This window comes from Syngnathus floridae, chromosome 13, assembly GCF_059516105.1.
Source record: "Syngnathus floridae isolate MCC-2025c chromosome 13, RoL_Sflo_1.0, whole genome shotgun sequence".
Taxonomy (NCBI): domain Eukaryota; kingdom Metazoa; phylum Chordata; class Actinopteri; order Syngnathiformes; family Syngnathidae; genus Syngnathus; species Syngnathus floridae.
Genome location: NC_142425.1, coordinates 8,593,594 through 8,605,718, shown reverse-complemented (window position 1 = coordinate 8,605,718; position 12,125 = coordinate 8,593,594). Strand labels below are relative to the sequence as shown.

The following is a 12,125-nucleotide window of genomic DNA, read 5'->3' as shown; positions in this document are numbered from 1 at the left end:
CTCGGCCAGGAAGTCAAAGCCCTCTCGGCCAATCAAAGGAACGGATTCACTGACGTGCTGGCGTTTAGCCAATGAACGAAGACCACGCGTTCGCTTAATACACACCCAAAGGACGAGTGATGCGTTTGAGGTACATTAATGGAAGCGATGCGCATGAAGTCGCACAAAGAATATGCAGAATGTACAACTTAAAATGACGACAAAATCGTCTTTAATGTACTGTACAGTATGTTCGTATTTATAGTCTGCACAGTTGATTGGAAGGCGACTATAGAGCATTAATCGTCACTAATGTGCAGTAGAATACAACGAACCCAGATTAATACACAGTAAAATAATCTCACTCGAGTTAGTGATCACAATTATCACTTTATTTATGATGATGCACTGAGCAAGTATTTGTCTTTGTGTGATGTGATAATCAAAATTTCCAAGCGTAAAATCTCAAGACAATATAACCTATGACCTTAACATTTTTCACACTTAAAAAAAAGATATGGTGGCAAGTGCTTAAAAGTACTTTGAAATAATTATTAAAATAATTTAGATACAATTATATTACAGTACATGAATCGCTTCCTTTATATTGCTCAATAGCAATTCAGTTCCTTGTACATTTACTTTAAACACCAAAGGTCATTTAACATTGCTCGCCTTTTTCTTCACTTCACATGTACATAATAACACTTAAATCCTGACCCCTTTACAGCGTAATAAATAGTGCAACATAAAGATCAGTGGAGGGTTGTTCGACAATACGGTGCAAAAAGTCTTAACTCGAATGAACATTAATAACTCCCACCAAACTGGAAAATTGGTTTGGTATAGATTGTCACTTCTATTTACTTCAACAATGTCACAATGACCAGTGAAAAGGAGCAAAACAAATGGTGTCCCAATACTTCTGCAGTCTATACAGTGGGGGAAATCCCTTTTTTGATCCCTGCTATATTTCAAGTTTGCTCTCTTAGAAAGAAACTAATGGACTATTTTTGTAGGATAGGATATGGCACATAATCAAATGCAGAAAATTAAATTTTTGCAGCACCCGCGAGGTCACATGTTGAGAACCGTATTTTAAAGTGCAATTACTGCTATGAAAAAAAAGATCACGTCCATCTTTAATTAATTTAAATAGTATCCTTTTGCCACCTATATGTGATTTTTTTTTTTTTTCTGAAGTGAACACACTTCTAAAAATATTGATTTCCCTCACTGTAGTCAGCCATGTGGTGTTCTTCATCTCGAGCAAGGAGGTATGTCCTCCTTCGCTGCCGCATGACTTAAGCGCAACGGCACTTTGTCCATCCCGCTCACACGAGAAGTGCTCTGATCTTGCGTGGGTGACCTGGACAAATATATTTGGCACCTCTCCCAGGCTCCTGTTTTCTTCTAAGGAAGAAAGAAGTTGATCCGCTGGGGAATGGACTTGCATCCTTGAGCTGAGAACAGTCTCTCCTCCTTAGGGATGTACAGCATGGCCTTGGCCACCTCGTCCAGTGTGGCCTCGTCCGTCTCCAGGCCCCGTGCGGCGAAGGCGTCCTTCGCACACAGCTTGATGTGACGATACTCCAGAGGTAGGAATGGCACGAAGAAGTCGATTAGGTGGCCGGACATCAGCTCGCTTCTGGAAAAACCGCCTGGACGCACATGGAAATGTTTGGAATATTCTTTCAAAGACGACATGAATTAAAGCTGCAAACTTTTAGGTTGCTTTAGTGGTGGGGAAAATGTTTTCAAATTAATTATCTTGTTCTATTTTTTTTATATTAAAAAAAGCCATTTCAACAGAGGTGTGCAGATATATTTTTTGTATCTACTGTAGACTTAATTATACCTTGGGCTTCCATTGTTTCAGATCGTAATCGATGTTCAAGATCCTCCATCCCAATATCTTCTCGGTTCTGACCCGAGTGCCAAAAGTCCAGGGCGACATCATTGATCGTTGCTCCTCCAATATTACTACACAAAATGGGCAAAAACTTGAATTATTAATAACAAAGATTACAAGAAAATATAAATACAATAAAAACGCTGAAGCTGGAAGGCAACTCTACCTGAGGAAGAGGAAGATGGCCTTTCGGTAGTTGACCCCGTCCACGTTGTCGTAGTGGGCCATGTATGGCTTTATGGCGTCAATCAGGCCCGGGTGCAGTTTCTCGGCTTCGTCAAAGATGAACAGCGTCTGGGAACATCGCAGGACCGTGTCCCGGATTGCTTCTCTCAGCTGACCCTGTAAAGAAGGAGTTGTACAACTTCAGAGTTTTAAGTCTACTTCTGATTAATCGATGATCTCACTCATTTTTTTTTAATCAACTCCACTATATTGAAGTTATTCAAACCTTCATTCGGAATAAAAGCTACAGAATCATAACCTCCATGAGTGCAATGTCATTGAAATGCTCATCTGAATTTGGACTTTCCACTTCACTTGTGTAGTAATACTACACAGTATTCTGAAATGTAACACAATTGTGTAACATTTGTGCACACTGGACGCTGATGACGGCTGTTGTGGTCCAGTTGAGCTAATGCCAGCTTCCAAAAGAACCTCCCTTGTTTGATGTTGATGATTCCTGTCCATATCTTATCATTCAATGGAGATTAAAAAAATCGAACTGGACAAGGACTTGACCGGCATGTTCTTGGCGGTGAGCCCTCACCTCTTTCGTCTCACCTTGTACGTGTCTACCATGCTGGCATGGTGAAAGTGGAACGGGGCGATGAACAGTCGGACGCACTCGCTTTTCACCCCATCGCGATAAAGATTATCCGCCACCATTCGGGCCACAAAGTTCTTCCCAGTGCCTGACCAGCCGTGGAAGGAGAGCGTCAAGGGTTTGTTGGACTCGGGATTGTTGATGAAACCCTGGATTGCTTTCAGAACCACGGACTGGGCCAGGTGCTGCCCGTGTAGCTTGCTCTGAAGATCATTAGCCAAACCTACAAAAAGGGACATGAATATTACGTTTTCCTTTGCAAAAGATGAATATTTTAGCAGTTTACCGAGTCATTTAAAGTAGTTGTGACAGTCTTTTTGGTTAGTTTTCATGACTATGTGGGCTGTATTATGCCTCTGGACGCAAACTAGTTCCTTCTGCGCCAAATCATTTTGTAAACATTAAGTAAACAAAAATTAGCATTGCATATGGCGAGTAAACAACTTAGCATCTTTAGCATGGTTTGGTAATTGTAGCGTTGTATTTACCAGTGATGTTGTTGGTCACCCTGCAGTCTCCGGACTCGCAGCACTGACCCAGGCTGCAGTACCAGCGGTACAGCAGGCTCACGTAGTCCTGAGGAAAACTGGCCCAGAGATCCCTGATAGGAACTGTCCACGCAACGGGTCGAATCATTATGGAATAAAAACCTTGTTTCTTCTCGCTTCACTTACCTTGCTGCGTCGCATCGTCCTGGTGGGGCTGACAGTCGCCCTCCCAAATGTTGCAGTAAATGTAGTTGAAATAGTACGAAGATGCGTTGGAGAGCGTGCCAAGCTGAAAGAAGTTGGTGTGTGCAGGTACGGCCAGCGCAAGAAGCGGCAGGAGCGACGAGACAAAGCGGGTAAACATGAGGGAATATGTCCGTGAAGCTGATACAAGAGGTAGACGTCAATGAGAATGAGTTAGCTCGCAGCTAGGCTAATACTACTGGAGAAAGGGGTGTGCTCGTTTTACAAACCGGAAGTAGCAGTTCCGACGAATCCCCGCCTACCTCCTATGTACAGCCCCCGACGGGAACGACGCATGCTCAGTTAGTCGCGAATGGACAGCAACCGTACAAGGTCAAAATAGCTAGGTGACTTATTGTGCCACAGTTGGTAGAAAAAAACCGTTACACAAATTAGCGTTATAGCACAACTTTATTCATTGAACAAACAAATCAAGTTTTCTTCATTCCATTCAGCAAGTGTTCACTTCCTCTTTGTACCTATGGAAATACAAAAAAAAGGTAGTGCCATGCAAGAACCTTCACAAAAATAACAGCTTTTGCTGGCCACGGAGTCAGAAAATAGGAACTTTGTTTATTATAATCATGAATCATTCGGCAGAATCATCTTTCATCATCCATGTTGCCCGTATCTTTTTTAAATTTAGTGACCAATTTTGTAAAGAAACGTACCAAGTTCAAAAGGCAACCCTTTCAGCTATGCTGCAGACAAGAAGCCGCCTCAAGAAAAGCCAAATCAAGCTTCTTTTGCCCATTCAGCAAGTGTACACTTCCTCTTTGTACCTATGGAAATACAAGAAAAAAGGTAGAGCCATGCAAGAACCTTCACAAATAAAAATCACAAAAATAACAGCTTTTGCTGGCCACGGAGTCAGAAAATCGGGACTTTGTTTATTATAATCCTAAATCATCTGGCAGAATTTTACATCATCCATGTGGCCCCTATCGTATTTTTTCAATTTAGTGACCAATTTTGTAAAGAAACGTACCAAGTTCAAAAAGCAACCCTTTCAGCGATGCTGCAGACAAGCCGCCTCAATAGCCAAATCAAGCTTCTTTCGCCCATTCAGCAAGTGTACACTTCCTCTTTGTACCTGTGGAAATACAAGAAAAAAAGGTAGAGCCATGCAAGAACCTTCAAAAAAAAAAAAAAAAAAAAAAAAAAAAAAAAAAAAAAAATCACAAAAATAACAGCTTTTGCTGGCCACGGAGTCAGAAACTAGGAACATTTTTTATAATCATAAATCATTTGGCAGAATTTTTTCATCATCCATGTGGCCCGTATCTTATTTTTTCAATTTAGTGACCAATTTTGTAAAGAAACGTACCAACTTCAAAAAGCAACCCTTTCAGCGATGCTGAAAGCAAGTGTACACTTCCTCTTTGTACCTATGGAAATACAAGAAAAAAAAGGTAGAGCCATGCAAGAACCTTCACAAAAATAACAGCTTTTGCTGGCCACGGAGTCAGGAAATAGGAACATTTTTTATAATCATAAATCATTTGGCAGAATTTTTTCATCATCCATGTGGCCCCTATCGTATTTTTTCAATTTAGTTACCAATTTTGTAAAGAAACGTACCAAGTTCAAAAAGCAACCCTTTCAGCTATGCTGCAGACAAGAAGCCACCTCAAGAAAAGCCAAATTAAGCTTCTTTTGCCCATTCAGCAAGTGTTCACTTCCTCTTTGTACCTATGGAAATACAAAAAAAAAAAGTAGAGCCATGCAAGAACCTTCACAAAAATAACAGCTTTTGCTGGCCACAGAGTCAGGAAATAGGAACATTTTTTTATAATCATAAATCATTTGGCAGAATTTTTTCATCATCCATGTGGCCCCTATCGTATTTTTTCAATTTAGTGACCAATTTTGTAAAGAAACGTACCAAGTTCAAAAAGCAACCCTTTCAGCTATGCTGCAGACAAGAAGCCACCTCAAGAAAAGCCAAATTAAGCTTCTTTTGCCCATTCAGCAAGTGTTCACTTCCTCCTCTTTGTACCTATGGAAATACAAAAAAAAAAAAAAGGTAGAGCCATGCAAGAACCTTCACAAAAATCACAAAAATAACAGCTTTTGCTGGCCACGGAGTCAGGAAATAGGAACATTTTTTAATAATCATAAATCATTTGGCAGAATTTTTTCATCATCCATGTGGCCCGTATCTTATTTTTTCAATTTGGTGACCAATTTTGTAAAGAAACGTACCAAGTTCAAAAAGCAACCCTTTCAGCTATGCTGCAGACAAGAAGCCGCCTCAAGAAAAGCCAAATCAAGCTTCTTTTGCCCATTCAGCAAGTGTACACTTCCTCTTTGTACCTATGGAAATACAAGAAAAAAAGGTAGAGCCATGCAAGAACCTTCACAAAAATCACAGCTTTTGCTGGCCACGGAGTCAGAAAATCGGGACTTTGTTTATTATAATCCTAAATCATCTGGCAGAATTTTACATCATCCATGTGGCCCCTATCGTATTTTTTCAATTTAGTGACCAATTTTGTAAAGAAACGTACCAAGTTCAAAAAGCAACCCTTTCAGCGATGCTGCAGACAAGAAGCCGCCTCAAGAAAAGCCAAATCAAGCTTCTTTTGCCCATTCAGCAAGTGTACACTTCCTCTTTGTACCTATGGAAATACAAGAAAAAAAGGTAGAGCCATGCAAGAACCTTCACAAAAATCACAGCTTTTTCTGGCCACGGAGTCAGAAAATCAGGACTTTGTTTATTATAATCCTAAATCATCTGGCAGAATTTTACATCATCCATGTGGCCCGCATCTTATTTTTTTCAATTTAGTGACCAATTTCGAAAAGAAACATACCAGCTTCAAAAAGCAACCCTTTCAGCTATGCTGCAGACAAGGGGTGGTGGCTGAAGGGAAACCAAGCTTTGCTCATTCAGCAAGTGTACACTTCCTCTTTGCACCTATGGAAATACAAAAAAAAAAAAAAGGTAGTGCCATGCAAGAACCTTCACAAAAATAACAGCTTTTGCTGGCCACGGAGTCAGAAACTAGGAACATTTTTTATAATCATAAATCATTTGGCAGAATTTTTTCATCATCAATGTGGCTCATATCTTATTTTTTTCAATTTAGTGACCAATTTTGTAAAGAAACGTACCGAGTTCAAAAAGCAACCCTTTCAGCTATGTTGCAGACAAGAAGCCGCCTCAAAAGAAGCCAAATCAAGCTTGTTTTGCCCATTCAGCAAGTGTACACTTCCTCTTTGTACCTATGGAAATACAAGAAAAAAAGGTAGTGCCATGCAAGAACTTTCACAAAAATAACCGCTTTTTCTGGCCACGGAGTCAGAAAATCGGGACTTTGTTTATTATAATCCTAAATCATCTGGCAGAATTTTGCATCATCCATGTGGCCCGCATCTTATTTTTTCAATTTAGTGACCAATTTCGAAAAGAAACATACCAGCTTCAAAAAGCAACCCTTTCAGCTATGCTGCAGACAAGGGGTGGTGGCTGAAGGGAAACCAAGCTTTGCTCATTCAGCAAGTGTACACTTCCTCTTTGCACCTATGGAAATACAAAAAAAAAAAAAAAAAAAGAAAGGTAGTGCCATGCAAGAACCTTCACAAAAATAACAGCTTTTGCTGGCCAGAGTCAGAAACTAGGAACATTTTTTATAATCATAATTCATTTGGCAGAATTTTTTTCATCATCCATGTGGCCCGTTATCTTATTTTTTCAATTTAGTGACCAATTTTGTAAAGAAACGTACCAAGTTCAAAAAGCAACCCTTTCAGCGATGCTGCAGACAAGAAGCCGCCTCAAGAAAAGCCAAATCAAGCTTCTTTTGCCCATTCAGCAAGTGTACACTTCCTCTTTGTACCTATGGAAATACAAAAAAAAAAAGGTAGAGCCATGCAAGAACCTTCACAAAAATAACAGCTTTTGCTGGCCACTGAGTCAGCAAATAGGAACATTTTTTTATAATCATACTTCATTTGGCAGAATGTTTTCATCATCCATGTGGCCTGTATCTTATTTTTTCAATTTAGTGACCAATTTTGTAAAGAAACGTACCAAGTCCAAAAGCAACTTTCTCAGCTATGCTGCAGACAAGCCGCCTCAAGAAAAGCCAAATCAAGCTTCTTTTGCCCATTCAGCAAGTGTTCACTTCCTTTGTACCTATGGAAATACAAAAAAAAAAAAGAAGGTAGAGCCATGCAAGAACCTTCACAAAAATAACAGCTTTTGCTGGCCACTGAGTCAGCAAATAGGAACATTTTTTTTATAATCATACTTCATTTGGCAGAATGTTTTCATCATCCATGTGGCCCGTATCTTATTTTTTCAATTTAGTGACCAATTTTGTAAAGAAACGTACCAACTCCAAAAGCAACTTTCTCAGCTATGCTGCAGACAAGCCGCCTCAAGAAAAGCCAAATCAAGCTTCTTTTGCCCATTCAGCAAGTGTTCACTTCCTTTGTACCTATGGAAATACAAAAAAAAAAAAGGTAGAGCCATGCAAGAACCTTCACAAAAATAACAGCTTTTGCTGGCCACTGAGTCAGCAAATAGGAACATTTTTTATAATCATACTTCATTTGGCAGAATGTTTTCATCATCCATGTGGCCCGTATCTTATTTTTTCAATTTAGTGACCAATTTTGTAAAGAAACGTACCAGCTTCAAAATTCAACCCTTTCAGCAATGCTGCAGACAAAGGGGTGGTGGCTGAAGGAGAACCAAGCTTTGCTCATTCAGCAAGTGTACACTTCCTCTTTGTACCTATGGGAATACATAAAAACATTAATTATCACCATGCAAGAACACTCACAAAAATATCAGCTTTTGCTGGCCACGGAGTCAGAAAAGGAACATTTAGTTTATAATCCTAAATCATTTGGCAGAATTTTACATCATCCATGTGGCCCGCATCTTATTTTTTCAATTTAGTGACCAATTTTGTAAAGAAACGTACCAGCTTCAAAATTCAACCCTTTCAGCAATGCTGCAGACAAAGGGGTGGTGGCTGAAGGAGAACCAAGCTTTGCTCATTCAGCAAGTGTACACTTCCTCTTTGTACCTATGGGAATACATAAAAACATTAATTATCACCATGCAAGAACACTCACAAAAATATCAGCTTTGGCTGGCCACGGAGTCAGAAAAGGAACATTTAGTTTATAATCCTAAATCATTTGGCAGAATTTTACATCATCCATGTGGCCCGCATCTTATTTTTTCAATTTAGTGACCAATTTTGAAAAGAAACGTACCAACTTCAAAAAGCAACCCTTTCAGATATGCTGCAGACAGGAGGGGCGGCTGAAGGTAAACAGTTTCTTTAGCCCATTCAGCAAGTGCCCACAGGTAACCTGCAGACAAGTAGGGAAAAGAAAACCATTTTAAATACATGTTAGTGTTGGTTTTTCTTAGAGCATAAAAGAGGGGCCACTCAGCAAAACATGTTAATCCACATTTTAATTCAGGTCAGACATTTGAGACATCACTGAACCCTTGACAGCCATACAATTCTATAAAGGAGAAGTTACTTCCTTACCTTTGACTCAATTGCTGCATGAGGGCATCTACTTGAGGGGTAAGTTCACCTCCTAAGAGAGAAAAACAGTCAGCCAAAGTAAACAAATATTCCAAAATGCCATGAATAAGAATGACCTTTCAGCTAGAGCTAAACTACTCCATGACTTAATTGTCAGCAATGTTTTTATCATCACAGGTCAGCTGAGAAGAAATACTAGTCCACCTTTTAACTTGCCTCATGTTTTCCGTTGCCTGATGTCGACAAGCTGACTTCTCTCAGCAATCTGCATCACAAGAATGAATTAGAACGTTCCATTTCTTTAAATCATGACATCACATGAATCTTTTTCCCCATCTGGGTCAGAGATATGTTGAACTCATCAACTAGATCAGAGACCTGATTCATACTCATCACACCCGACTGGCTGCATTCACAACAAGGATTGTCCTTGGGTGACCAAAATTTACTTTCACTGTTTCCTTTGACAGAGGGAGGAGCGCTAACAGTAGTTATTTTTACTCGGAAACAGATTGACAGCTGACTAAAACACTGCATCAGCGCTAATAGAATTATTTCATTTTGGTTCATGTCCCCCACATTTAAAAGCCTTTAACTCATCAGTGACAGTTTTCTTTACACAAAAAGATAATATAAATCAGTTTTACCTCTATCAAGTAGCTGATTCCAGCATACAGTGGATCGGCAGACATCTATAATTCAAGAAACGAATATACATTTGTTCCACATATCAGATACGTGCAAAAGACTAAGCTAATTTATTCTAGGGAGTTTAAGCTCGAGGCCGTGAGACAACATCAGATAGGAGCGAAAGACAGATTTATTCTTCACAGAGTATCTGCTGAACTATGCAATCATCACTGTAGTCTCCCACTTGAAAGGTCAAATAAAAATGTCAAAATATTACCTGCATACAAGCCAGGAAAATGCCTGCAATTAAACGAAAAGACTTTCAGAACTGGGAAGAAGATGGCAGGAAAAGTAGTTGACTAAAACACTGCATCAGATAAAATTGAACTCTTTCACTATTTTTCAGAGAGATTCCCATTGTTTTTTTTTCCAAATCATCATTGACAGTTATTTTAACACACAGAAAAAACTAATTGAGTTTTACCTCTCAGTCAGGTAGCTGATTCTAGCACAAAATGAATCTGCAGGTAAAAAAAAAAAAAAAAAATGATTAGCGGACATAATTCTCTCACACCAACTTTAAAGGACTCAATTGGCAGTGCCTCAGATTATCAATTTGGTGGGTTGGTTTTTGTCGTCATTCATCTTGTCAAGAGTAGCAAATACATGTCATCATGGCAACAAAAAATGTAATGCTTCTCTGCGGTGTTGCTTATGTGCATCTGATTGAAGATCACAAGACATCACCCATTGTAATGAATCAATATTTGCTGCATTTATGCAGCTATGTAATATCCTTTTTAAAGGATTAAAAATAGAAAAAAATCTTTTCGTGCGCAGCAATCTATTGTAATTTGATTCACATAGCCCACCTTAGAGAAGCATAAAACTAAAAGAAATATATGTACTGACCATCTTAAAAGACTCAAGTCTTTGACGTGGCCTCCATACACCTAAAAATAAAGCAAACCAAACTATGGTAAGGCAATTCATACTTTTAATTTTGTAATGAGACATTTAAATCTCAGACCAAAGATAGTCAGAAATCACTTCTGTCCACTACTCTTGGATCATCATGGGTTTAGGGCGGTCAAATGGGAGTTAAAGGAGGAAAAAGTCAACTTACGCTTTATATTAGTAGCTTCCGGCATTTTGAGAGCCGTCAAACTGAAAAAAAGGAAATAGGGGGAGAAAAGTTAAAAGGAAATTAGATAGGAAATAGACTTTGAATACAGGCTAGCTTTAGCAAAATGGCTAAAACGAGCTAGCGTCGTATCGCACGTGTCGCCCACGCTGTCAGGATAGTTGGCGTTTCTTCACATTCATTCTGATGTCCCTACCAACAAGTTATCATCATACAGCATTAGGACGAGGGAAAACCAACTAATATTTAAGAGTTGATGGCTTGATCTACGATAAAAAAAAAAAAATGGCGCCGGCAAGGTTACATTTTCTTAAGGCACATGGTGCAGGCCTTGCTAAGTGTACCACTTAAAACCAACATTAGATAATTATTCCAAATTTAATAGTCCTGATGATGAAGAAAAGAACGATTAAGAATCATGAGAAAGATACTAAACTGAAGACACCAAAGTATTTTCGAAGGGTCAGTGAATCTACTCACCAGGCAGATGTGCCTCAACCAAGTGAAGCGGAGGAATGAGACCGTGCAGAGGGCGGAGGATCAATTTATACTCACATTTCCCATGAGCCCTTGCGGCAGACCGCGGGGGCTGATGGGAAAATAACGGCGGCGTGACTTGCAACTTTTATTTCCCCACATAATCTAATTTGATGCCGCAAAGACTAATGGAAAAATTTGAACGGCATGATTGAATTGAATTTTCAAAAATTTAGAGCTCAAATTAAGTTCATGCTATAGTGCACCAAAATGTCAATAACCCTTAACTTTTATGAGTTGCACATATCCGCATTTGCTAAATTGTGGTGAATTAACCCTTATCGCAAATAGTCTTGGACACAAGATTACTACATTTGATGTTCTTTAGTATTTTCAGGTGGAATTTATTATTATATCTCATCCATTGCATTTTGATCCATCGTCTACTTCACTGTAACTAAAATACTATCTCAGGAAAAGAAAAATTGACATGTAGAGTGGAATATGATCCCTGTGTTGATCACAACTTGGGTGGCAAAAAAAAAAAAAGCTAAATGAACTGTAGCAGCACTATTAAAAAAAAGCCACAATCATTTGTTCATAAATGCCTCCAGGTTACATAGAAACATATTCATAGGATTGCTCTATGCACTTTCATCTTCAGCAAACATCGCTGATACTTTAGATTGCATAAATATATTTATACCAGCGTGTTCAGATGCTATGGCTTGTGTGGATCTTAACTGTGTCCTACAATGAAAAAAAAAGGACCAAACTAATTTGAAATGAGAGCAGAACATCAAACATGACCATTGGATACTTCCTTAAAAGTTTCATTATGATCAAATATTGTACACTATTGCCAGAAAGAAAAATAAAAAAGAATATATGCATCATATGTATA

The 12,125-nt window shown here is 38.9% G+C and overlaps 1 protein-coding gene, 1 long non-coding RNA gene and 3 other non-coding genes across 18 annotated transcripts; all 5 read right to left on the bottom strand.

Annotated features, from left to right (window-relative positions):
- Nucleotides 1-349: 349 nt before the first annotated feature.
- Nucleotides 350-3,679, bottom strand: tor3a (torsin family 3, member A). Its single transcript, XM_088394256.1, has 6 exons — nucleotides 3,395-3,679; nucleotides 3,209-3,331; nucleotides 2,678-2,943; nucleotides 2,058-2,233; nucleotides 1,838-1,962; nucleotides 350-1,640 (listed from the first exon to the last, which is right to left on the bottom strand). Exons 1-6 carry the CDS (start codon nucleotides 3,570-3,572, stop codon nucleotides 1,393-1,395), a joined length of 1,116 nt encoding a protein of 371 aa, XP_088250382.1. The 5' UTR covers nucleotides 3,573-3,679; the 3' UTR covers nucleotides 350-1,392.
- A 164-nt stretch (nucleotides 3,680-3,843) lies between these two features.
- On the bottom strand, nucleotides 3,844-11,298 carry LOC148388496 (uncharacterized). 14 transcript variants are annotated; one of them, XR_015862049.1, is made up of 25 exons: nucleotides 11,225-11,294; nucleotides 10,727-10,767; nucleotides 10,513-10,553; nucleotides 10,085-10,121; nucleotides 9,878-9,900; nucleotides 9,618-9,662; nucleotides 9,187-9,235; nucleotides 8,971-9,022; nucleotides 8,687-8,785; nucleotides 8,389-8,493; nucleotides 8,091-8,195; nucleotides 7,792-7,896; nucleotides 7,488-7,592; nucleotides 7,183-7,293; nucleotides 6,874-6,977; nucleotides 6,569-6,679; nucleotides 6,268-6,371; nucleotides 5,962-6,072; nucleotides 5,657-5,767; nucleotides 5,337-5,450; nucleotides 5,033-5,143; nucleotides 4,779-4,839; nucleotides 4,440-4,544; nucleotides 4,123-4,233; nucleotides 3,844-3,930 (listed from the first exon to the last, which is right to left on the bottom strand). It is a non-coding gene; the product is annotated as an uncharacterized LOC148388496 (long non-coding RNA). The 14 variants fall into 14 exon arrangements; XR_015862048.1 differs by having other exon boundaries at nucleotides 3,844-4,233; nucleotides 11,225-11,293; XR_015862053.1 differs by lacking the exon at nucleotides 4,440-4,544 and having other exon boundaries at nucleotides 11,225-11,293.
- On the bottom strand, nucleotides 9,760-9,839 carry LOC148388499 (small nucleolar RNA snR60/Z15/Z230/Z193/J17). Its single transcript, XR_015862396.1, has one exon. It is a non-coding gene; the product is annotated as a small nucleolar RNA snR60/Z15/Z230/Z193/J17 (small nucleolar RNA).
- Nucleotides 9,966-10,049, bottom strand: LOC148388498 (small nucleolar RNA SNORD79). Its single transcript, XR_015862355.1, has one exon. It is a non-coding gene; the product is annotated as a small nucleolar RNA SNORD79 (small nucleolar RNA).
- LOC148388497 (small nucleolar RNA SNORD75) lies at nucleotides 10,621-10,682 on the bottom strand. Its single transcript, XR_015862397.1, has one exon. It is a non-coding gene; the product is annotated as a small nucleolar RNA SNORD75 (small nucleolar RNA).
- Nucleotides 11,299-12,125: the final 827 nt, after the last annotated feature.

Excerpts from the sequence above, each read along its gene's own strand:
- tor3a (XM_088394256.1), bottom strand. The coding sequence starts at position 3,572 with ATGTTTACCCGCTTTGTCTCGTCGCTCCTGCCGCTTCTTGCGCTGGCC. Across the intron at positions 3,332-3,394 it reads GGACGATGCGACGCAGCAAG|TTCCTATCAGGGATCTCTGG; the intron begins GTAAGTGAAGCG and ends TTGCGTGGACAG. Across the intron at positions 1,641-1,837 it reads TGAAACAATGGAAGCCCAAG|GCGGTTTTTCCAGAAGCGAG; the intron begins GTATAATTAAGT and ends ATGTGCGTCCAG.